Genomic DNA, 27,897 nt, shown 5'->3' with positions numbered 1-27,897 from the left:
GGGGGTATCGCTGACCCCTTCCAGCACTTGTAATGTACGGGCTTGGCAGGGATAGCTCATCAAGACAAAATACAGATATGCATTCATGTAGATTTGTATAGTACAGTCATATCGGCTCACCTGAAATGTATGAGTTCGTTCTATTACACATAGTGCAGGGATGGGAGAAAAGTTAAGGTTGTATACTACGTACGTTTACCTCACACATGATGACTCTTTTTTTGGTCAGATTTTCTCGATTATTTTTATGTCGTATTTAATGTTATCAAATACAATCTGATTAAAATAATATTCTAATATATTGTTATTATTCGGGAAATTTGCAATTCAGTAAGTCTCAAAAGTCGGAATTGTACTATTATTTTAATCATAACAATTTCCATAAATGGAACTGTAAAACAGCAGATTGCATATACCCTTAATTTCACACTTTTCAAGAAGACTTACCAGAAGTATAATATCTTATAATTGAAACAATAGACAAACGTTATCTCTTAATATAAAATGGGCTTGAGCAAGTCTAATATTCTTCAATCATACTGGTGACAGGTCAAAGTCGTGTAGACTTGCTCAAGTCAACACACTCATAGGCAGGAAAATAAAGAGATAATCTTAGAGACTGATAGACAGGCTACTTAGCTGCCGTCGTTATCTAATTAAAGTAAGCCCTTGAAACTGAAACGAACTTGTTGTAGAAATAAGATATTATATTCACACAAAATTCGTTCTGGTTCAAACCAGCCTTAAAATCCGAGTTTTTTTTTTTTTATATATATACGTCATCGTTTTCATTACGTAATCAATAGCTCGACTGAAGAAAAGTTTTATGCCTACATAAAATTATATCTGCACTCTGACGCAGCGCGAGGAAGGCTGTAATCTCGCTAAAACAGATTCACTGGCCTCGGTGTGTACTACGACCTCGTCACCATACATCCCCAAGACATCTATACATTTTGATATAATTCATTATCTGGAGGGTTTCCGAACTGGAGGTTAGTCGAGATACCATTCAGCAACGGCTTGCTATTAATACGAAAGACCAGACAATATTAAAAAGAAACTGAGAAATTTATTGAGTTCAGCCAAGTTGGACCGCGATAAATCATCACCGGATATGATATGTAATCCGGACGATATGTAATTACGGTCAATAATGGCGCCGATTGAACTCTTTGGTTTCATAGCTGTATGTATGATAAATAGGGGTTCGATACAGGGCCAGCTTGTATCCCCAGCATCAGTACCATAAATCAATGCACCAACTCTCTCCCTCATCGTCCGTAAACACTGTCTGATTATTCGTGCCAAGAAATAAGTACATGATCTCAATTTTCATTTGATTTTCGGACATGCTTGTTTGTTTAATTCTAGCTGTCTTACGAATTTCAACCGAGTTTCGACAGTGATAAGATTCTTGCCAAGTATGGCGCAAGGTTGACTGCCGACAGACAGCTATAGCTGACGGATAAATCGGATGTGTGTTAAAAATAAGGAAGCCATGGCTATGATGGATTGGAGAAGTTGAAATAAAATGTTCATGGATGGAGAGACACAAGATGTATCGCATTCAAAATGTGTCCTGACAACTGAATTGACCATTATCGACCTCCACAGGACTGGACTATAATACATACTGGTTTCTGTTGAATAAGCAGATTTATATTTGTTTACGTCGTCAGATTGGAAACATTCAATCAGCAGAGATGCCAAGTTTCTATAAATTGCAAGCGAAGTCTGTATCTGAAGCTATTGGCACTGTCTGCCAAGTATATACAGGCATGGGAGCCAAAGTGACCTTCAACGCTTCATTTACGGAACCATCGATGAGAGAAAATAAAATGTTATTTCAAACAGAGACGTAATACCGCTTCAATTTAGATCACGACCTCATAACATTCTCGACGTCATTTTTTTGAGGAAATTTTTCGATGCGCTAAAATACTAGCATGCAGAAGATATTTTCGGCATTTTCAGTCCCAAAATACCTACGCATATTACATAGCCTAAATTACGCGAGGATTTTACGTGTACTATTGTGACCAGCTAGTCCGAATGTCTTCAGACCGATTAACTTTCTAATTGTCCTGGGACCTATCTATGTGCAAGATACAGACGTATGGCTATTCCAAACCGTCTCTTGTCCTTTGGAAGTCCACATCCATCGCGATTTAAATCAATCACCGATTTGGATAACAGTAACAAATAAAATCGATTTTGCTAACTTAATTATTATCATATCGTGTCATCTGTTGATTGAATGACACCATCATGGGTCACACGTATATCGGCGACGTCCAAATCCCGGTGTCATTATGACCGTAACCCCCCACTAGTACGACAGCGTGTTTACTTGCTCTGGACAGCCTGAGGGGTCAAAGACATTTGGACCCCTATTGTTGACACACAACACGTGCCTGGACATCGTTGGGAATGACGGGCCGTTGCCCGCGGGGCTATTGCCTCTCGCCTTGGTTACTACTATACAGGAGCTGCCGTTCTTGTCAGATATACAGATGCTGATCAAGAGGTTCGGGGTTCCAGATCGGGGCGGCGATGCAGAAATCATCTGCTGTTACTAATAATTATCAAATGACGCTGTACAATCATTAGTAATATCTCGTTAATTCAATAATGGTTGGTGTGACAAAGGGTCATAATGTCACTCTCTGCAGCCTTAGAATAACGTCCTATAGTGAATCATAGCAAAGTGGATTATACAAGACAATGGATTTGTACCGACTGTCCGGTCAACGATGTCCACATGTCCCGTGGACGCCAGAACGTGGGAATATTCCAATCCAATTTCTTTTCCTTATTAACGAGTAACATTTATGAACGCCACGTGGTGTTAATTTCATATATTGATTATAAGGTTAACTAATGCAAAAATGACCTTTTTCTCTCGCTACCATTTCTAATCAAAGGTAATTAGATGTAATTGTCTCAATAAAGCATGCCGTATACTCATATACACACACGAACTGTGAATTATCGACGTTTCATCTAGAATTTGAAACCCCGAACTTTGAGTTTCATTTACATCAGATTTTACAGAACAGCTTCGACTTTCGTAAACACAGCCAAGGAATTATATAACGCCGTCTTTGTTCACGATTGCTGTCGCGTCCAAATACATCATATAACGATTTTAATTATGAAACATGAGCACGTCGGCCAAGCGATTGAAATATTAAATTAAAAAACAAAATTCAGGTGTTGATCGTTACCGGTAATATCATACCCCTTTGTTGCAAAAAGACTGTAACGGCTGTCGTTATTACGTTATTGAGTTACAGACCTCGTGACTACTGTACTTGCGGCTCTGAACACACTTCGGTTTCTTCCGTAAAAGTCGAGAAAATACGAAAAATGCCGAAGTGAATTCCAATTGTACCTGTTGTTAGATACTTGACTTGCTATCTCGCAGTACCACTGATAGATTACTCGTGAGATATTGATACCCGATATGTCTGTACTGCAGGCACGTGCCATACACGTGCTTGTACCCAGACACGTGCTGGAAGTAAATAAAGAAGGATATGCACGTGTTGATGTTTGTTCTTGCCTTCAAGCCATGGATTGGTATACTGTTCTGTAAACGGACCGAAACGTTTACCTGGGTCTGTTCGTTTATGCGGAACAACCGGTTACCGGTACGTCCGTTTGCAGGCCTTGCAGGGCTTTGTCAAAGCTCGCCTGAAAGTTGTTTCCAGTATGTATAAGCATCGATGTCTTCTCATTGTAAACAAACTGTTATGGTGACAGTTATTGTCCCAGTCGACGACCTATCCCATTTGGTATTTAAACAGTGTCAGAACAACTTTCGAAAAGAATTTGTCGTTGGTCACGGAGGAAAAGCGCTTGAATGTGAAATTGCTCAGCAATTCCTTTTTCATGGTGCAAATCCAGGCGAAAATCGATTGGGAAACGTATAGTTCCCATTTCTAATGCATAAAACCTATGTTTAAATGTTATTTCAACACCACAGTGAAGTACTAAACTCATTGAAGTTGAATTTTTATTAGATACGATGCCCTACTCATCTAAATTAAAACAGTTCGTTCGGTTTCGATATGTCGGTTAAGTTGCACCTGGGACTTAGAAGATATTCTTAGAACATATATCATAAAGATTATAAAAGATTGAAATTATCTTCTTTAACTCGATTCAACATTGGAATGTATATCATAAATCATTGGTATGGGTATTTTGGGAGTTAAGCAATATTCTGTTAACCTGCTCCAAGATTTGGTTGAAGCTACTGGTATACACTGTAAATCCTAGTCACACACGGAACCAGAAACTTGCTCTATCACTAAATAACACTGCCATTGTTTTATTTTACTTGTAAAACTGTTTTTAATGACATATCATCATGATCATTTATGCCTTTATTTTATAAGGAATACAATTTAAACCCAATAGCGAACGGAGCAGCTTCATACAAATATTAACAGCCTATGAGAGGTAAATAATAATAATATACAACCCTATTTAATTTGTAAAATTACTCTAAAGCGATTTACAACATATGGATAATAGTAATAGTTATAATTGGGAAACAAAAACAAAGGCTTACAATCACTTTTATACATTTAAGCAAGCAATGTGCACATGATTGAACAAATATGCAGCGACCCCAAAATGCAGACGTGAAGAGGTGATTTTTTTTTAGTTCTATATGATAGATGTAGATGTTTATGTTTTTGAGTCCTTGCCTGCTAATTTCACAGCAAGTTGATTGGTCAAAACTCATTTTTAACTTAAACGCCATAAACTGCATTTTAAACCAAGTGCCGCAGGTGCGTGTGTGGTTTATGCAAACACTGGGACGGCAAATGCACTGACTGCGTCCGGAACTAGTTATAATTACTCCTAAGCCCCACATACGTTTTACCTCAACCGGTCTGAAACTTTCTTTGCTGATTTGAAGGTTTTTTCCGACTTTGTGTATCTAGCGGAGACGATGAAATTAAGCTATGATAAATTTTACTCGAACACAACTTGATTATTTTATTGGCTGTATTTGCATGTAACGGATTATTTTCTTGCTTTGAATTGCGTCCTCTTGATAAGGGAATGTGGGAATTAGCAATGTTTATGTAAGTGCATTTCTATAGTATAAAACATGTTTATTAAGGTATTTTGTATATGTTGAATAACATTTGCCTATCCCGAATGTCAAAAATTAAACTCTAATACACTATAGTGGTTTAATCCACTCCCGTTTAAAGCGTCTTTACAAGTTTGTGATATTTAAGATGTATTTAGGTTTTGCCAGCCTTGATGTGTATTTATAATGAACATTCAAATAATTACAATACAAATCTAGAACAATAAATTGTCTCGACCGGAAATACCCCCTACCACTTCCGCATCCGGCCCGGTGTAATTGTAAGTGGTTAATTGTTTCCTGACCTTGGCATCAATGCACTGCCCAGACTTCATTTTATATTTTCTTAATTTGAATTATCAACGATTTGTTTTGTATTTCAATGAAATGAATCACAAGAAACGCTTGGAAGCATAAAATATAATAATTCTCTTTTATTTCAGGCTTCTGGTTGGTGCTCCTACAGCAGCCACACAGCAGGCTGGTATCATCAGAGGTGGCGCCGTCTACAGGTGTCGAGCCAATCACACGGCCGATAGCTGTTCTATGATTCCATTTGATGAGCGAGGTGAGATTCAAATTGATACTATGTGAACAAATGTTATTTGGTGTTTTACATTTGTATAAGTTTATGCCACAAAAGGTAAATATATATACATTGTACATGTATAAATGAAAGTAATATAAAATCACTCTAGTAAGCAGGTCTCTGACACAGGGACCTGAGAAATTGTTACAGCTTTATGATCATAGGGGGTGGCATTTTTACCGAAAATCGATCTAAACCCCCAAAACGTGTAAAATTACTTTAAACACCTTAGTTTATGTCCAAATATAGCTTTAACAAATTATCAGGTCCCTGTGGTCTCTGGCGCACTGTGACTGACGATCTATCTGCCCACATCTTCTTCTGTCGCGTTTCATTTTCCACGCTTTTCCCGTATGATCAAAATAATGCCACTTGCCACTATGGGTCGTGCCCTGTAGCCCAAGTTATAATATTTCCCAGAGTTCAAATGGAGACCTATGTACAGTTTATTACGAAACGAGAAAGGGCAAGGTCGTAATGGATTCCAACTTCAAGGGTGCCTACCCTCAACACCACCGAGAAGGTTCGACCACACACAAACATGTCTACATAAAAAACGTGACACATTTTAAAACAACTATGGTAATCAAATCAGTATTCATGTTTCATTCATCAAGATCTATCGTAAATGTTACATAAAATTGGATCACATGATCAGATGGGTTTCTGCTGTTCAAATTCATATTGATCAAGTGTTTTCACAATTCCACATCTGATGATGGTTTTTGAAGTACAAATCTCTCAGACTGAAGAGATTTGAGTGTCTAGGTTCTAACTTTATGAAACAATCTACATTAACATACAAATATGATTTTATTCTGAAGATGTACATTTATATTCAACGCTGAAACTGCAATGTAAATAAACTATATATGTTTTATTTAGTTTGAATTTTTGGACTATTAAAATCTGAAATATTTTTGAAATCACAGCCCCAGATTTCTTTGAATAAATGTAATTATGAAATTCAAACATCTTTAACTGGCTATACAGGACCTATGGCATAAACAATTGTATGTCAATTGATGATTCATTATTACAAGGTGACGCTGATTAGTTCTCTCAATGAATCATAAGGAAAATCTCCATATCATTTCATATAATTATAATGATATCATAGATTTTTTTAATGAATCCTGTTCATTTGGTTATAGAATGATGGTCAGTAAAGATTGTTTGTTCCCTTCGCTCAAGACCAGCTATAAATAATCATTCTGTGGCCATAAAAATACGCCTCATTTCCACCGGCATATGGTGGCTCAAAAACTGGTCATGGTTCAGCTCAGCTCCTACAACAAAAAGCAAGCATTGTTGATGAGGCTGGACATGGTCCAGTGACCATGACAACTGCCTGCCTGTCTGTTGTGAAGTGCCCCACAGCTGGTGGGCCAATATTTAAAAAGCATTGTTATAGTGGAAAAGTTACAGGCAGCTGCAAAATATCAAAACGAATACTATGCTTACTAAGACTAAATTCAATGCAATTTCAATACTCCAGCACAAACTTGTTATTTTCATGGCAAAATTTAAAATATAATGGTAAAGAGCAAATTTTAATGCATTTATTAAGTAGCTATTGTTAAAAAGATAACTACAACCAGACATTTGAAATTGTTGCTCCGGTAATGAAATTTGAGTTGGAAGTAATGAAAATTGGCCCATTGTCTGGAACCCTATATCATAGATATATTTGTCTGAGGTCATAGGGGCATAACTTGATCCTCTTGGTCCAATTGCCAGCCAATTTAACTGTGGATTTAAGTGTTGTCTGGGGCAAAGGGGCGTAACTTTACCCTTTTACCCAAATTGCAATACATTTACAAAGTAACATGCCTGCTCTCTCAATTTCTTATTCCAACTCTCAGATTTGCTCTCACAATATCAGAGCTGTTTTTATTTTATTGTAAAATATAATTGCTATAATACATGCCTTTAATTTTGACAGATGGTAATCAATTTGTGCTGTGCTTTACAGGTGCTCATTATAATCATTACAATTATTCCATGAAGATAATACAAACCCAAACAGCAAATCTAACTTGATCATCATATTGAATCTTTTAAAATTGCGTCTGGAATTCTTTTTTCTTGAGACAGATTTGACAAGGAATTCTTGGAAACAAAACTTTTGGTGAATAGAGCATTTTTTATTCCCATATCATTCTCACGGACCTTCAAAAGAAACAAGCTTTTCCCCCAAATTTATAATTACCACAAAATAATAACTTAAAGAGACCTTTTCTGCCTACATGGACCACAGACTATTACTTTGTAACTCAATAACCGTTTTCTCCCCACATCATTCACATGGACCCCGAAACAGTTCTTTGAAACTTACAAACTTTCCTCCAATAATTATCACAAAAAAACTTAAAAGAGTTATTTTCTATATACAATACCTCAAACCGTTACTTTATAACTAATGAACATTTTCTTCACACATTTACCACAAAACAGTACTTACGAGTTTTTTTCTACCCACCTGGAATTAGAACCATTTCTATGTAACTAATGATTTTTTTCTCCCCACGGGTAACTCTAACCAAGTACTTACAAGTTTTTTTCTACCCACCTGGAATTAGAACCATCTCTATGTAACTAATGATTTTTTTCTCCCCACAGGTAACTCTAACCAATTTAACGGAACATTATATTTAGCAATTGAAGATAAATCCCACCAATGGTTTGGTGCAACAGTGGCAAGTTCTGGTGACGATGGACACATCTTGGTAAGTACTGACTGTACTATTGTAAAAGATGTGCATTGATTAGGTTGCCTTACAAGCCTCAGCTGTAGGGAATTTCCCTTTAGCTCAGCGATAGAGCATCGGGCTGACGAGCCAAGGGTCGCGGGTTCTAGCCCCAGCGACGGCCGGATCTTCATAACTTTTCCTTGTCCTATTACAAACTGGTGCCGTTGACCCTCCCCCTTCAAGGAAGCTATGAGAACCGTTGGCGGGGAGTCAAAGAACCTGGGTTGGTGTTTCGAAAAAAGAGGGGGAATAGTGTAAAAGATGTGCATGGATAAGGTTGCCTTACAAGCCCCAGCTGTAGGTAATTTCCCTTTAGCTCAGCGGTACAGCATCAGGCTGGAGAGCCAAGGGTCGCCGGTTCGAGCCCCAGCGACGGCACTATATTTTTCACTAATTCCTCGTCCTACTACACTAGGAGCAGTTTGGCAATTAGTTCATTAAAAATGTTTACTGTATATGTATCTGCTGAAGTTTATTATGCCAAGGTTATGTCGGACAGAAATAAGAGGAGGGGGTGAACCATGAACCCACAGAATGGTAGTTTATTTTAAATGGTGTCAAGGTTGTGTCCTATAGAAACAAGGGGAGATAACTCTGGGGAACTATGAAAAGGTGAATGCTGGCTGTATTGATATCTTTCAGGTGCTGCGAGAAAATTAACAGGGTTCATTGTACTCAAAATTCTGCTGAACTGTAGTTAATATGATATTGGTCTCAAGGTTGTGTCCTAAAGAAACAAATGTAGAGAACTCTATTGAATTATAAAAAGGTTAATGCTGGCTGTATGACATCCTTAACGTGATGTTATAGTGACACTATTATACAACTGATAATAAGGTAGTCTTTTACCTGTTTTACGGGATGTTTGAACGTTGAAAAAAAAAGGAACAGGGATGAAATCTCAGGAAAGAAGATTTATTGGGTATTAAGGTTTAATTTCTATGACATGGGACTGATTTATTCGTGTTGACTAGAGAGATATCGTTTTTATCTGATCTGTGACTAAAATAAGACATTTCCTGGCACTAAAACCTGGTGTTGGTCCAGCTGACAGGAAGTAATGGTGCATGTATAGGTACGGCATGCATACCTCTGCTTTTAGCTAGGACTATAAACAGGTCTCCGCGATCCTAAATATAAACCCACCAGGGCCAAGATTTCTTAGCCTGATAAGCTTAATGCGTCGTTCAGGCAAATTCTAAAAGTATGATTTTTGAAAATTATCTAAAAAATTATAAATATTTTTGCCTGTGTTCTCATTAATTAAATAAAAGTCTTAATGTCTTAATCCTTAGACTTACAACTTTGGTTTTTAAATTTCATCATTTTTGAAAATATACAAGTTTCAAATTTTGTGAAAAGTTGTGGTTAAGCTTATAATGCTTTGAGGTAGTGGACCAAGAATGTTTAAATTTACCTTAGGTTGTTTATAAAAGATATTCTGCTGGAGTCTTGTGCATTCTATTGTAGCATTGCTGTATATATACAGAACTATAGATAATGTTACGTTATGTGTAATATGTATATATGTCTATTTAGATTTTTTATAATTTTACTGAGCCTCTTTCACTGAGAGCAGTGAAACAGGAATGGGATCATAAAACGTGCTAACGTTTACTATCACTCGCTGTCCAACGGCGCCTAACATTTTCTAAAACAATAAAACAGTTTTTCCTTCGACGAGATGAGGCTGGATTGGACCATTTCTGCCAGTTGTTACACGGGCTGAAAGAAACATTGGGGAGCACTTAGGACAGATGTTGTGATGATAATTAATGCTTTGTAGGATATTATAGCAGCATGCTTGTTTGTAGACATCATCAGATATATACGTATACGGTTCTGATATTCCACTTTGATGTCTCCCAAGGGTCGTTTTTAGACCCGAACTGACATTTAGGAGTGTCAATATGACTGGAAATTGGGAAGATGTAGATACAGTACTCGTGATATTTCACTTTGTTGTTCGCAGTTCTTTGTATGTCTTAAAATTTCACCGGTCATAGTTAAAGCACTTTGTTGATCATGATCTATCTGCCATTTTACAGAATTGATTGCCAGTTAAAAAGGTCATACATAGAATACCAGCTAGTTTTGAAAGTAGACTCCGAGTGTGAGTGGTGGAATTTAGGAATACATGGTGTTTCTTACCATTTCTGGATTTGTTTCAGTTTTAAGCCCATCTCGATATAGAAGGTCATACATGTACATGCAAATATAAATTTTAGAAAATATTCATAACAATAATCATTTTGGCTACATTTAACAGGTTATAACCTTAACTTATTCACCCCTGAAGACACATTTGAACTCTTTCAATTCAATGGTTGGAATAGTTCATTATGAAACTTCAGGGGTGAATGAGTTAAGCCCGCCCCAATCATCCTCTCCCAGGGCTTAAGCTTCAAATACGTTTCATTGGTGATGCAATGGTTTTGACGCAGTAACATATTATCTAAATATATTTCATTAAGAAATTATTATTATCATATCTGTATATTGATTGATTGCTTTCATTGCAACTATTGGTTTTCTTCTTCGATAAAGCCCATGCCTGGTAATAAGCCATGGATCCCTGCTATGCCCTTTTACTATGATCATTTCAAAACTATAAAATATTGACTATACATATTTCAATACTTAATAATATGTAGAGAAAATTTTAAGGTTAAGACTTGTATGCTGAAAGCATCAATTTTAGGTTAACCAGAAAATTACAAGTCAAAATTAATCAAATATTAAACAGTCACATTATTGACATTTTGTGATACAATTGTGTTTCGTGTACAGTATTTCGGATTCCTGAATTCAAGGTTACATGTTTTTAGGTCAAGGCAAAAACGTAATGAGATATTCACATATATATAAACTTCCTTACAGTGATTGAAAGTACGCTGGAAATCTCAGCAATTTGTTTTCATGTTTACACGTTGATTTAATTTAACAATTTAGGAGTCGTCAATACCACCGGTAATGCGATTTGAGAGGCTGTTGTGTTGCAATGACATCTCAATTTCCTTTTGATAAAATAGTACCTGCAAGGCAGAGCAAATTGTTGTAATTGTTTAACCATGTTTTCTATAGAGGATATTGATTGATTATCGGGCGATATAGGGCCAACATATGTACAAGTCTGCTCATAAAACTGCTTGTTCAAGTCTAGGTTTATTGCACGGTTGTGTTTCAATTGTGGCTTCCACGAAAAGCTGTCAAAATCCATCACTTGAACAGTTAACCTTCTCCCGACGTTTCGTAAATCAGTAATTTCCTCATCTGTTTTCATCGATTTTGTATCAAAGGAGATGAGTATTTTGTTAGTGATGTTTTATTTTATCAAAATTCAATAGATTTGAAATGAATTTTGAATATTTTTGAAGGAAATTGCAGATCACACATGACAATTTTCTTGGCAAGCTCTGTGAAATCCTTAATGAATGGTTTTCATATGCCAAGGTATAGTAGGGGAACTGAACAAGAGTTCTGATCATCGGGGAAAACTCAAGACAGTCATGAAGAAATCAAATCTTGTTTGCTTTAGTTGCTTCGATGATAGACGCTAGCCAAAATCAAAACCGACAGAAAAGTCATGTAGACATATGTCAAATTAGATTTTCACAAATGTATCACATTTTGTATGTCACATGATCTGTCTTGGTGATGGTGTTTGTGGAGATTCGAAGTGTTCCCAGGTAAATTTCAGGACCCAATAAAATTGTATTGACTTCGTAAAAGGTGGAAAAAGTCAAAAGATTGTTTTTCATTAACTGCATAAAAGGTTGAAAAAGTTACAATTTGTGCCCAAAAAATTGTAATAAAATTCAGCTTATTGAAGCATCAAATGAACTTTCTTTTTATTTTATTAGAGAATGAGGGCTTCAAACTCGTATTAACTTAAGAGTGATCGAGGATGTGGGTTTAACCTTTAAGGTTCCGTGTTCCTCTGTACTGTAGTTTGTTGTATATGTAGAGTAACTTCCCCTTAATTTTGCTTTAGATTTAAGTTTAAAGTTTATTCCAGTATATCATTTGATCAATCCTCTTCACCAACTGTAGTACATTTGGGTATATAAAGACACATCGTTTGCCCCGGTAATTAGACCAATAGTATGACAATCTGAAGTCTATGATTAAAAGTTTGGGAATTAGGTAGAGATAGGAGATTGTTGCGATATTGGGAATGGGATCTTTTATCAGCCCCAAAAAACTCTGCCCTGCCTGACATATTTGCAATTTTTTTCTATGACCACGACCCAGATAATGAAATAGACAATGGTCATGCAAATATTGTTAAGAAAAAACAATCTTAAAAAGTGAATAATATCACTGTAATTCATGGTAATTTAATTGAGCAAATTCAGCTTGAGCTAATAATTTATATTTTCATTCCTAGATTACCTCCCTTTGGGGAAAAATATTGGAATCCAAGGCCCTATACATGTTCTATATATTCAGGAAAGGAAGATTTTCGTTTGACCAGATATGTTATGTTTTGACCTTAAATATGTAGCCCATGCCTGGTAATAAGCCCACCCACATCTATTGCAGTTCAATAAAAGTGTTATCAAATGTGAGTGTTTGACATTCTGCTAACACTATAGCCTTCCACCACTGGGTCCCTTCAGGTTCGAGACCTACCTGGAGCAGTCTCCAGGTCCTTGCCGTTGGTCAGTGGTTTTTTGTCCGGGAACTCCGGCTTTCCTCAACCACTACAACCTGGCACGTCCTTAAATGACCATAACTGTTCACAGTTAAGATGTAAAACATGAACAAACCAAACCAAACCAAATTCATCAAATGCTATTTTATTGCCTGTAATACATTCACCTGTTCTTTGAGGCCAAGATGATGTGTTAATTAGCTCCCTGGGCTTAACTGTAGTAAGATTAATAGATATGGTGTCTATGTATTTTCAAAGCATTTGGTCAGGCCAGGAACTTGTGTAAGGTATGTTGTTGTTCGATCTGACCAGAGGTTTACTATATGTTATCAATCAAAGTTATATGGGTGCACTGGTATCTGTAAATTTTTTATTGAACTAATGAAAGCTTTGGAAATATTTATTTGTGAACATTTTCAAAGAAGAACAGATACAAATGATTGCACTGGATATTTCATAACAACTGTCCCGCAGTGGATTGAAAAAGTATCAAACACTGTCTTACATAAATAACAATCATTGTCAAATTGGGACATGTGTATCTATATGAATGTACAATACACGTCATATCATGAAACACTAAGGTCTTTGCTGATTTCACTTCAATATCTTATATCCTGACTAATCTTTCTTAGAATGTCAGTCTAAACTTGGCAGAGTTTTATTTCGTAGTTCCGGCTTGTGCTTGGTTCTGACTGTTACAAGTCCCATCCTGTACTTGGGGAAATATATTTCCTAAAACAAAGAACCGTTTTCTCTGTCAGTGATATCTCATGTTTGGCGTGTTACAGTCCTTATAACTGAGTATACGTATTACGTGACATGCGATTCAGCTGGGGTAAGGTGATAGCTGTACTCTTTGTCTTATCTAGCATCGCAGGAAGTCAGATTTCGGGACCTCCGCTCCCTGGGTCATTACTTCGAGACATATCGAGAATGTATATCCAATTTGAGGGCTATAATTCAAAAATGTATGTATTCAAATGTTTAGATAAAAATATCTTAAGATAATTTTTTATTTAATATTTTTTGCCTACATTGGTAAATCTAATTGAATTGTGATGATTTGTCTTGAAATATGATGCTTGTTTTAATACAGTTCATTTACATTCATATCTTTTTAGATATTTTTAAAATGTTAAAAGTAGAAGTGCTTTTTTAGTTTTTTGATATCACTTAATTCAACATCTGGTTAAGTAGTGTACTTGTAAAAATTTTATGATAATTTTGAAAATAAAATGATAAAGGTCATATGTTATAATTTTCTAAAAAAAATCACTCAGAAATGAATGCAATGGCAGGAATGGTATACAGATTATGGAAACTAGCTGACTTTCTATGGAAACTCGAGCCAACTTTTCTTCGTGAAGATGTAAAGTTAAAAAAATGTCCTACCAGATTAGATAAGTAAAGCACTCATGTATGTTATTTCTTAATAAAAATTTACAAATGGAATTGTAACAACTTAAATGGCTGTGGTTATCCATCTGAGGAACTCTTCTTCCTTGGAGATACAATAAACAGCTTTGGGAACTTTCCTTAAGCAGTTGCCAGGTACTTGCCGCAGGTCGGTGGTTTCTCCCCCAACCCTGGGAACTCTGGCTTTCCTCCACGACCAAAACCTGGCTCTTCCTGAAATGACCATAGCTGTTAATAGGACGTAAAACAAAGTTACAAACATAACCAAACTGACTAGTATTAACACTGGGTTAGGGTTAGGTTAAAATAAAGTAATGCGGCTTTGAAACACTCAGTTACTTTTTTTTCTGGGAGGTCAAGAGTTTCTGGTAGTGAAGAGTTAAAGCTTACGTATCATGGGAGTGGCGAAGACAGTCTGGCTAGATTGGATGATTAAATTATCTGATGAAAAAAGAGATAACTATTAATTAATCTGATGAATGAAGTGATAACGTGAGATAACCCAGAGAAGAGGTGAGTACTCCCATATCAGTGTGTACATATGTCAGCTTTGACGGGGGGGNACAACTTCTAGTGGGATGGGAAGATGTATTTTTCTTACAGATAGTTTTCTAAGATGATGAACTTCTATTTATATGCGTATAATCATATCTGTGGTATATTAGTGTACATGTGTATGTGGGAATGATGGATGGTGAGTTTACTACATCTACAGAGTAAACCAGGCTAGGATAAGAATTTGACTGGCTACCAGCCCCTAAGTTTTTTATGAAGAATTTCTCGGCTGCATTTTACTACTAGCTTATCTCCCCCTAGTTTAGAACTTGGAATCAGACATTCAAGTGATCAAAATTTTTAGAGTTTTTTTTTTTTTCTTAATAATTCAGTATTCTAGAGACGGGGGCCAGTACACTAGATAAGAATATGAACTTCATAAACAATGTAAACCGTATTTGCTGTAATTAGGGCCCTGAGGGCACTTAAAAATAATAGATTTAATTCTTAGGATGATAAAATGTGGGTTATGATAGAACAAATTGTGCAATGTTGACCATTGCTAAAGTATAACAGAGGATATTAAAATCCGTTGAGTGTGGCTGGAGGTGTGGACAGCAAATGTTACTGTTTAACCTTCACCCCTAACCTTTATAGAAAGGGTGACCATGATCAGCAGACATAAACTTCTGCTATTATTAACCCTTACACGACTGTAGACCATAATGAACTCATCCATATCAATGCATGGTAGAGCCTACTAAAGTTATATAGGGGTGAAAGGGTTAAAAGTGTCAGTACTGTAAATTATTAACCGTTGATCAGGCCTGGGATGTGGAGGGGGGTTTATAGAATTTCAACTCTTCCTGAAAAAGGAGGGAAGGGGTACCAATTGAAAAAGGGAGAGGGACGCTAATAGAGGGAGGGGTATTAATAAGTACATCCAATATGGTACATGTACACATTCTTGCTCTATTGTTGCCAGGGACATACTCTACAGTTGCATATCATAATCACAAGTAAGGATGGATATCTATTATGAATATAACAAAGTGTTTTACTACTGTGACAATCCATTCATTTAGTACTCAAAGGTTTAAGCTTTACTTAAGTCACTATTTCCATATCTTACCCAATTTCAACCAGATATGTGTCGAGGGCTGATATGGGGTAGGCTATGAAAATGGTCATAATATGACGTTTTCATCTCACATTGTCTATCTTTTGGTATAACTTCAAAATTATTTGCTATGATGCGAATCGAGGGTTATCGAGGAGTGAATAATAGTATTGAATTAGAAGCAAAGTTGTCCTTGGCAGATATTGCGTGTGCTGGGCAGATAAGGGGCATGCCAGGTGGATAAGGTTATATAGGTCCAGGACATAGCCAACACACAGCTAGCAGTATCACATGTAAAACAACCCATATCGCACAGAAGTATATGATAGGTTAATAAAAAAAAATATTACAGCAAATGTATTCCTTCAGTCGCTTTGCCTACATTAAATGCACATCTTTACTTTACTCAGAAGCAAGAGAACATGCACACTTTCTGTGCAGTGACTTTGATGTATGAACAGGGCAGCCAAGCATGTAATCAACACATTACATAGAGGTGCTGAGGTGGTTTCTGGAGCTCTCTATTCACCCCTGAAGTTTCATAATGAGCTATTCCAACCTTTGAATTGGAAGAGTTCAAATGTGTCTTCAGGGGTGACTGAGTTATACTCTCTGCAAGATCTAGCAGTAGTTGATGACGACCTTTGACATCCTTGATATTGTTTATGGGTACAGGCATATTGTGACCATGGTAACAGGCAGTGATGTGTTCATCGTGTCTTGTAGCATTTCCTGTACCTTGTTTAGGCTGTTATCTACACAGACTTGTCATCACCGGGTATGGTAGAAGATTTCCCATTAAGGATAATCTTCCAGTTGTGAATTTGACAAAATGGAGTTTTACTTCCGACTTTATAGTCAATTAAAATAAAAATGCTGATGTCAGGTGCCATTTTTCAGAATAATTTTTTTATTTTATTATTTCCCTTCCATATATATCCAGCAATAAGCCCATGTCTAATAAAAAGCCCACAAATCTGAATTGAAATTAAATGTTACGCCCAATCTGTGATAGGCCTAATTAACCCTGCTTTGAGTCAGAAAATGAATTTTTTATAACTAGAGTACTGCTTATTTTCATATTTCAGCGATTTTTGCACTTAAAATGTTGCGCTAAATTAGGATTGCGCTTAGATTGACTTTGAACTTTCATATTTTTCCGATATTCCAATTTAAGTGGTTTTTGCGCTTTAAATTTGCGCTAAATTATGATTGCCCAAATTGAATTGGCTTGTATATAGTTTCCTGTTACATTATGTTGTAAGCATGCTTAAATTCCACGATGCGCTACAATTTGGTATAATTCTGTATCATGTTAAAAATTTGAGTTGGCTAAAATAAGGATTTTTACAGTATGTGTTCTTTTTCTTAGGGGAGATTAATAATGTCATTATACTTTTATGCACCTTAAAAAAAACCAATTCAGATTTATTAATATTCAACCATCTGATACTAATTAATAGATATGAGATTTCATAAGAAAGGAGTGTATATTTCTTCTGTGAGTAGACACTGGATATATACTGTGTTTAGCGTTCAACTTTTACTACACACATGTGTGTATTTAAAAGCATGATTTCATTGTTACATTGAATTAGTGGAGGGCAGATATCTGTAGAAGGAATGCATATGCAACCAAAAAGATGTAATTCATACTTTATTTTACAAAAAATTTAGAACAACATTTTCCAATTTATATTTACTCATTCACCCCTGAAATTTCATAATGAACTATTCCAACCTTTGAATTGGAGGAGTTCAAATGTGTCTTCAGGGGTGAATGAGTTAATCATTCTTGTTCACCTAGATGGAAGCATCAGTAGGGGGTATTTATGTGGGAGGAAACCATAGTACCAGTCTAGTAAACCAACACAGTCGGGCAGGTGACCCTAGTATACTTTTTCTTGTCCGATTAGGGAATCGTATCTGGCTGCCTTGGTGAAAGGCAAATGTGTTATCCACTGTGCCACCCGACCACTCATACACCTATAAGATATATGACGGGGGTTCATTGTCCTACCATGTGACCTAAGCATAACAGTTTTAAACACACGAACTGCAAGTTTCTCATGCAATGTTTACAGCAGCCTTGCAGGAATCTGTAATTTTCTGCATGATGGAATTAAGTACCAAGTTATCTTCAGAGCTGGTCGTACTCAGCTGTGTCCTTTACAGGTGATTGGAGACAGGTATCAAATAATGTTACTCCAGAGTGTTCACAGACGCTGTTAACCTTATCAATGACAACGTTTAAAAGGTTCACCTTTACAGTTAACATTTCGATCAGTTCAAATTACAGACTTAGATCAAGTTTTGATGACCGCGGGTTAGCACTGAACACTGTTAAAGACATTTGATGCCAAGTTAATACTATTGTCTTTTTTTCAAATTCATTGTCACATTTTGTTTTATGTTCGAAGTGACTTTTGCAATGACTTCTCTAGTGAGCAATATTTACTTTCAAGACAGCCTTAGCTTAGAGATTATCTACAGTCAAACTTGCTTAGAGGCTTTACTCAGAGGCCACCTGTCTATATATAACTACCACAATGCCATAAATAATGTCAAACCTGTCTAAGAGACCATGTTTGAATGACTGCGGTTAAACCTGCCTTAGAGACCACCCGTCTATAACAACAGTCAAACCTGCCTTAGAGACCACCTGTCTATAACTACAGTCAGACCTGCATTAGAGACCACCTGTCTATATCTACAGTCAAACCTGCCTTAGAGACCACCTGTCTAATAATATAACTAGTCAAACCTGCCTTAGAGACCACCTGTCTATATATACAGTCATACCTGTCTTAGAGACCACCTGTCTAAATACACAGTCATACCTGTCTTAGAGACCACCTGTCTATATATATAGTAAAACCTAGCTGCCTTAGAAACCACCTGTCTTTATCTACAGTCAAACCTGCCTTAGAGACCACCTGTATATAACTCAGTCAAACCTGCCTTAGAGACCACCTGTCTATAACTCAGTCAAACCTGCCTTAGAAACCACCTGTCTTTATCTACAGTCAAACCTACCTTAGAGACCATGCCCATTTCTACAAAACTACCTGTCAAAAACTATAATATACTTCATTTCTCAAAAAGTGTCATCTTCCATAAATCTTATCTAGTCACTTTAATTGCATTTGTTCATTATGATGTGCAAGGCTATGAAGCTACCATATAATTTATTTGTCGAAAGCAAACAATTTTTGCCCATTCTCATTTACTAAACTTGTACAATAGCTAACAACAATGGGTTGTGATTGTCTTGTCTGTTAAATATGTTTGATGGTGTTTCTTTTATCACCCAAAAGTGTGTATGGCAGAGCAAAACAGCAAGGCACCCACATTTCGTGGCCATGACGTTCATAAGGTTGTGTCAAAACTCCCTCCTCAGGTATACCGAGTGTTGGGCAGTTGTTTGATGTTTGCCTCCAGCTGATGATGTTCCCCGAGTCTGTGCCAAATCTGGTGTAGGATTGTTTGTGAGGCTATTTATGTTTGAGTAGGTAACACAGGTTTTCTGGCTGTGATGGCTTCCATATACCAGAGTGGTGATCATGAGCTCCAGGAAGAATGAGCCCCCCCCCCCCCCCCCCCCCCCCCCCCCCCCCCCCCNTGGTGTGGGGTTAAATTAGTCATGATGATGTAACAATACAATACAGTAATCTATTTGTCCTTTTTCGTAAATATTTAAGGGTTACTATAGTCAGGCAGAGAGGAGGCTATTAATCAGATAATCGTATACTCAAATGGTACCATTACCGGTAGTTTTATTTTCAGGGGCCAATTTTGGGGCCTAACCCCACCCCCCAAAAAAAAATTACGGAAAAAAATTCATCTGGTATTCAGATAACAATGCAACATCGATCTTGGATGTCGTAGTGTTTTAGATGATCTTTGTAAAGAATTAATCTAAAAGGGCCAAAAACCTGGATCGTTGAAGATTAACTCAATAACCCCTGAAATTTCATTATGGACTATTCCAACATTTGAATTGGAAGAGTTCAAATGTGTCTTTCAGGGGTGAATGTGTTAACCAACAAGCAGACTGAGCCAATATGTCAATGATTTTCCCCCATTAATAATAGACATCAGGATCATTTCCCCCATTTCACCCAGCTCTCATTGTAAACTGTGTGAAAGAAAGTAGGATGTTCATAAGCTCTCAGTACTGATCCTTCTGTATGGGGATGGGGTGAACCCAGGACCCCAGTATGTTAATTTCATTTTATCTCATTATAATTAAGTGTGCAGGTCTGACCCCAACATGGGCCTGCCTGGCCAGGCCTTTAACACTGTTCCCCCTGCAGGACATTATCAAAATAGTGCTGTTTGTGGTTCAAAATGTGCAAAATTTGCCATATAGGTTTCCCATGACATCTTGAACCCATGCATGGCATTAGACTGTTAAGTTCCATGTGGTGGACAACACTAAAACCCCTACCATCTCATCTCATCTCCATCCCCATACAAACTACGAACTGTCTGCAGGGCCATCTGGTATGTCAAAATTAGTTAACTGTTTTTGCTGTTGAAAAAGCTTGATTTCTTTTTTGTACTGATAGAATATGTTAAAATTATGTCCTAGGCTGAGTAACCAAGGTAACTAATTACCCAGGCCTTTTCACCTATAGATGGCTGAATGGATTTAAGAGACTCAACTGCACTATTAATGATAAAAACAAATACAAAAAAAATATTGGGACTTTACTATCTTGAACATTCTGTTTAATTAACTTAGTATAACATATAATGTTTCTGAATACTGTTGAAGTTTTGCAATCATAATAATGTTCATGACTAAATCAAATTTTGTTTCTAATAAATGTGAAATCCTGAATTGCAGGTGATTTTCAGTAATTTGTGTTACCTTGTATCAGACAATTTTGGTGTGAATTCAATGAGTTATAATTCATTTTGAAGTTTCATTTTATTCTCAGTATATGAAGACAAATACCTAGGGAGACAAAACGGAAAAGAACGAGTTGGTATGAGAGAAAAAAAATCTTCAATGTTCTCGTAGTAGAACTTACACCGAAGATTATAAACTCCTATTTCTCTTCTGCATGGAGACCCCAAATAAGTCACCTCTTTTGACTTGCAGTGGTATACACTAGGTCTGTTCTTTCCCCTTAATTTGCAGTGGGTGTTTCCGGATGTAGATTTTTCAAAATGTCTAATAATAATAAATAATAATTTCAGGTTCTTATATACGGCTTTATCACAACTGAGTTCGTAGGTCGTCTCAAAATTATTATCCGTGGTTATATGGGGCTTTTGCAAACAGCCAATATCTTTCTCAACTCTCTGGGGAGCATACAGCCGGTGCTGCCATTTTTGTGGTCACAGCTAGCATTAAGCAATTCTAGCACTGCCCAAGCACATACTAATTTACTGCTTAGAAGATTGGAACAAGCAGAGTAAAGTATCTTGCTCAAAGATACAACACAGTGCCGTGCCGTTACTCGAACCCACAACCCTTCGCTCACGAGCCGGACGTCCTACCACTAGACTACCTTGTCTACAGATTTACAAGCAAATATTGTGGTGTTTTTCTTTAGGCGATTATTTTGAATCACTCTTCAAGCAAAGGTTACAAATTTCAAGATTTTAAAAATATATTGAGAAGAATAAAAAACCTTTCTCAACTGACAGCTATGTGCAAGATTGCACCCGAGATATCTTGAAAGTATTTTCTATTTTTTTCTAGAAGACATGTACAGCTTTAACCCATTCACCCCTAAAGTCACATTTAAACTTTACCAAATCAAAGACTGGGCAAGTCCAGTTAAAAACAGTAAGCGTGAATTAGTAAAGGATACTAATGCCAGTTGTGTGAATTAAGGAAACAAGGAATGTGTTCAATGTCGTCAGCCTTACAGAATATTGCTGATTCAGCAGTATCTGATTTGACAGAATTACGCCCTAAACAAAGCAATACGGTACTTGAAGAGTCGACACCAGTATCCGTTTTCTTGGGTATTTATTCAACACTAGTGTAATAATGCCTATTATCTTTCTACAAGACATAGAAACTGCACTGCAGGTATACAGAATATTTCACTCTGATGTAATATGACACATGGAAATTTAAAAAAATGGCCGAACAGCCAAAATCAGCAAAAGATTAGCGTAATGCAGATATGGTTGATCTGTTTGTGGAGTTGAGACATTGTTGACACATTCTCTTCTTTTTTTATATCTTAATTTATCTGCTTCAAGAGTTGATTTCACTTTCATCCCCTGCATATAGTACAGATGAGTCATCTTTACAAGAATTTGGTTATGTAACCAAATGGAAGCGTCTGGGGGGTGCGTATGTTATACATGTACATATGTTGGTGTTGAAAAAAGTTACGAAGGCTGGAGGAATTGGGGGGCTTGGTTGGGAAGAGGGGAGGGGGGTTGGGNCTACAGAGCTAATTACTACTCGTGGTAATGGGAGAATGGGGAGGGGAGATACAATTACAGGAAAACCTAATTTACAGAAAATGTTTTAAGTTTTGCTAGGCTGACAAAGTCCACTGATCATTGTAGGTTTTGTGCTCTTAGATAGAATCCATTCCAACTTGGCTCCTCAGTCCAAATTATCCTCGGCTGTGAACAATAACGTGTTTGTTTGTGAGAAATGGCCAGTAATTGTGACACGTATGTGTTAATAAGCAAGAGCTTTATAAAAAAGAATATGCGAGGAAACGTCACTGACTGCTGTCTAATACAAAGCTTTGATACACAGCCTTCAATTTTAATAACGACAGCATAACAGCACATTCATCCATTAATATCATGGAAAATTGCATTTTACTGTATGTACATGTCAAATTTTTTGAGGAATTCTACTTGCTGTAATTTTTCTGCAAAAATAATGTGGGATAATTGGGTGATTTTCCTTGTACAACGTATACATGTATTTAAAAATCGCTAATGTATATGTCACTTATTTTGTAACGTGATGTGTGTTTTGCTGTCGTACGGTAAACACATTTTAATGTGTACTTTTAATGTCTCATTTCGGAAGCTCTCAAATATTTCGTATTAATATTTCTCCGAGTCAGGAAAATTATGGCTTTGTGCCTGCATTGTAAGGAAATTAGATTAGACAAAGACATAAAGCATCATACATCCGAACTATATAGAAAGCCATCAACAGGAACTCATTAAAAGGAGACACCAAAAACTCAATGTTTTTGTATGTAATGATCATGACTGATTTAAATGATACTGTTAATGCACTGCGGAGATGATTCCAGATGAAATGTTGGCTGCTCCTGGAAAATGTGTAAAAACACAATCTGATCAAAATACAGATGTTAATTTGTTAATGCTGTAGGTGATAAATTAACATCTGTATTGTAATCAGATTGAAGAAAAAACAGACCCTCAGGGATTTAAAAGATTACGTACTGTGAGAAAGCAAGTGTAAATTTTATGCACAGTAGGTGTAAACTCATTGTTACATTGAAATGTTGATATTTAACTTTTACTGAAAATTGAAACTACTGAAAATCAATCTTGAAATGGTAAGTTATAACCGTTAGATATATCGCCAATTATCTCCCTTTCTGATCACTAATAGCAATAGAAGATATCTAGTACCATTTTGATAATTCCTTCCATGTTGTTAAGTTAATTTGAAGTTAATGTTCGGGGTTCAAATTTGACAACTGGAAGATATCTCATCCAACTATAGACCAGGGTGTGAATACTTAACTATATTATGATTTTATTTGATGCATTAATTACAGTACATACCTTGTATTGTAACAGGAAAGAGAGATGTACTAGTGTGCTTCAAACTAACCATGGATCAAACTATTGACCCCCAGCTTTCCAGTTGCCGCTCTACCGATTGAGCCAAACGGAAATTCACCCTAGCGCGAAGCTAGAAGTAAACCGTAATCCTATGTATGCCACAGTATGCTTAGAAGATCTTCTGAAATATCTGTTAGTTTGGATATTTGCTCGTAGCATCGTAACTTGTGAACTTTTAAAATATCATTTTCGAACAATCTGTAAGATGTAATTCTACAATAGTTATAAGTGCCCAGTGATGTGTTGTTCATCTCCATTGATGGGGATATCTAGTGATTGGAGGTGGCCCATGATGGTGAGAGTGGTTAGGAAAGTTGAAATTGCGATGACATTGTTCCGAAATCAATAATTCTCAAACAAGGAATATATATTTCAGTAGTTGTTTATTAGTATGACCGATACATATTCTTTTGGAAGTCGTGGTTGAAGTTTCAGCATAGTACTGTATTGTTTTTTTATATAGATTTATACGATTTAACGTATTATTAATAGCTAAGGTCATTCAAGGACACGTCTTATTGTGTGTAATGTATGTGTAATTGTGCTGGAGCTCGAGGTGGTGTATTGGTGTACTGTATTAGCCTGCTTGCATCTGATGCCAGTTTCAGAGTTTCACTGAAACACAATGCTGAAGGCACACAGCAATTAGTACTCCATGCACCCCATATCACAGGTACAGTGACTGGGGGTATGTTCAATGTCTGGCAGGGAATTTCAGGACTTTTTTATGTCCCTGTGATGATATTGACATATGCAGTAATTAAAATAGCATAGATAATTGTGTTTCTTACCACTATCAAGGAAATGACCTCTGTGTTCAGTAGTACTTGGGTGATTAATGAGGAGTCCATTTGTAAACTCAGTCCAGGTCAGGGGTCAAACAAAGTGCCATATGATTCCAATAACTGGCCAACTGACCAGTACAAATCACTTGCGGATGGAGACCTTGCACCAATCTGACTGTTTGACCACTAATGACCTTTGCTGAAAGAGTCTTTGCACCATCTGACTGTTTGACCACTAATGACCTTGCAGGGCCACCAGTGACTATGAGAAGGCTGATGCACTTTTGGCCAGCTCATTATAACAAGGAAGAGGTGTAGAATTAATTTTAGTGGTGGTCAGTTAATGTGAGTGAGCTGGTATGGCTGTGAAACTGGACACCACTTTGAGCTGTTCAGTCAGCCAGGAGTATTATTGTTGTAGGAGATCACAAATGCCTTCATATATAGTTCTACACCTAGTCAAGTAAGCCTGGTAGCTCTCAAAGATCAAGGTTTAATTAGCTATTTCCAGCTTGCAATGTGTTCCTTAGTCAAAGATATTTTGGACACTTGGTGGTCAGTAAGGTCAAGTTTGTTTTACAATCACAGTCAAAGTAGAATTAATTTGAAGTTTAGGCTATGGTAAAACACACAGATGTGTTAGCAAATTAAATGTATTACCAAAATTGGGATTCCAAAAGAATTCTGCTAGAGACACAACCAAGATTTAACTCATTCACCCCTGAAGACACATTTGAACTCTTCCAATTCAATGGTTGGAATAGTTCATTATAAAATGTCAATGGTGAATGAGTTAAATAAGAAATTTTCTATTTTTTTTGAATGCTAAATATGATTTGCATCAACAACCCCTAGTACCAAGTGTCTTTCTGGTTGACATGGTTACTGTGTCTATGTAGTGAGGTCAATCTCTAGACTTTTTGGTCCAGTACAGGTTAGTATTTTGACCGTTGACCTTCAGTGTCTACTGTCTGATCAAGATTGTGAACCTGTGGGACACCCACCATTAAACCACCTGATATATGTAGACCAGCAGAGGTCCTTACCAATAACATGGCTGGAATGTATCTAATATTGATTTGTAGGTGTAATATAATAGTGAACATCAAGTAGCAGGCAATCTCCTGATAAAAAACGATTTGTATGACATGTATTTGTTCTGAGTTGATTTTCCTTTATTGTGTTTATGTTTGCTGCTAAATTGTCTCTGCCAGTCAAACATGTGATATTTACTGCATGAATATTAATTTTCATCGGTGCTTTTATTTTCCTGGTTTCGTAGTACAGTGTATAAAGAAACTGTCAATTCATCATGATCACCCTACTAAATTTCTATATATTTATAATCTTCAGATAACAGTAGGAAAACAAAGATGGTCATATGTTAATTTTGTGTTTTCAAAGCTGATTAAAATGTTCAAAGTTTTTATAACCTGGCCTGTTATGGTACCACCAATTAACTCTTTAACCCCTGAAGACACATTTGAACCCTTCCAATTCAAAGGTTGGAATAGTTCATTATGAAATTTCAGGAATGAATGAGTTAAACATTGTACCGATTAAATACAGTTCTGATGTGAGTGGTAAAGTATACAACACAAGTTCAGCCCATTTTACAGTGTTTGCAGTGATCATGTTTTATGTAGCTTTTTCTACAAAGAAGGTTGATATATTTAGCTTTATCAAGCAAGTATTATGTAAAGGAGAGGGGCATTATATAGAGGTTTTACTATATTGTTATCTAATGCACTGACTGAAAAACCTTGACCTGATTTTAACACACATCCAGATATAAAAATCTATGTCTAAATTGATGTATAAATAACTTATGCATAGAAGTGTTAAAGATGACTAGCCACAGACCTGCCCCACCCTACATTTGTCAGTCCTCTAGACTGAGTACATGTATCACTTAACCCTGCCACCACTCTAGTCTATAATGGACTCATCCGTATCAATGCATGGAAAAGTCTATTAAAGATACATAGGGGTGAAAGGGTTAAAAGGTTGACACTACAACTCCCCTAGGAAATGAGACATTTCTATATAAAGTGTGAGGCTAGACCATGGGAAATCAACAGTTATAAGCCAGGGCTATTTCTTTAGAGAGTTACTGTAAAAGTAGAAATGCTTGTGAGTAGAAATTTTCATGTCGTGACAGTTTACACTGTGAAATTGTTATAGTATATTGTAGATATATATGTGTAGTGCGGAAGAACTAAGAAACTCTTTTGTCATTTCTTATATATTTAGATAACCATCAAAAGGACTTCGAATGTTTTTTATTGTATATGTATAAATAGAATCCATCCCTTATGTGAGGTATGGATAATTAAGGTAATTCAAACCCAAGGGACAAAATATTGAGCAGGAGACCGGATGCTTCTTTTCTTGCTTATTACCTAAAACCCTTAAAAACAGCTGCTCTTCTAGTAAAGTTGTAAACTGTCTGCACATTTCTCATGCATTTGCATATGAAGCCTGGATGGCAATTGCTAATGAGGTCAATGACCCTGACTGACCCCAAAACGTCATAAAATGACGTCACGAACAATAGCATGACCCCAAAAAGTCACTATGGTTCCCGCCAGTCTGCGTGTGTAAGTAAGTGATCCCGACCCGTTGGTCGGATAGAATTTTCTCGGTCTAGTATATGCAAAAAATGTGTAACTCTTTCAGAGATTATTTTTTTATTGCTAATTTAGTTAAATATGCGATAAAGGCACTCATTTTCATACCACGATAATTTCCATTTTTACAATATTTTTGATAAAGTGTTTATAAAACGTTTCGGGTGAAAATCAATAATTTGAACAGAGAATGAAACCACAAAAATGGTAAACCCTACATAATTAAGGTATTGCAATGTTCTTGTGTATGGGCAAAACAAGATTCATGCTATCATTATCTTATAGTTCCAGTTTTCATGGTTGTACTATTAACACAATGCTGCCAGAGGGGTTCAGTATTTGTGTCTGTACTGTACATAGACATGTAACGCTGTCAGAGGGGTTCAGTATTTGTTGTGGCTGTACTGTACATAGACATGTAATGCTGTCAGAGGGGTTCAGTATTTGTGGCTGTACTGTACATAGACATGTAATGCTGTCAGAGGGGTTCAGTATTTGTGGTTGTACTGTACATA

General features: G+C 36.6%; 1 protein-coding gene across 4 annotated transcripts in view; it reads left to right on the top strand.

The window, feature by feature from the left end:
* The window catches only part of LOC110465137 (integrin alpha-V-like), a 117,293-nt gene that overhangs the window by 4,421 nt on the left and 84,975 nt on the right, over positions 1-27,897 (top strand). For all 4 annotated transcript variants that reach the window (XM_021520758.1, XM_021520766.1, XM_021520749.1 and 1 more), the window contains exons 2-3: positions 5,560-5,684; positions 8,328-8,434. In XM_021520758.1, the coding sequence (XP_021376433.1) occupies positions 5,560-5,684; positions 8,328-8,434 (232 nt within the window). The remainder of the gene's footprint in view (positions 1-5,559; positions 5,685-8,327; positions 8,435-27,897) is intronic.

The sequence above is a fragment of the Mizuhopecten yessoensis genome, unplaced genomic scaffold, assembly GCF_002113885.1.
Source record: "Mizuhopecten yessoensis strain PY_sf001 unplaced genomic scaffold, ASM211388v2 scaffold1557, whole genome shotgun sequence".
Taxonomy (NCBI): Eukaryota; Metazoa; Mollusca; class Bivalvia; order Pectinida; family Pectinidae; genus Mizuhopecten; species Mizuhopecten yessoensis.
This window is presented reverse-complemented; position numbering and strand designations above follow the sequence as displayed.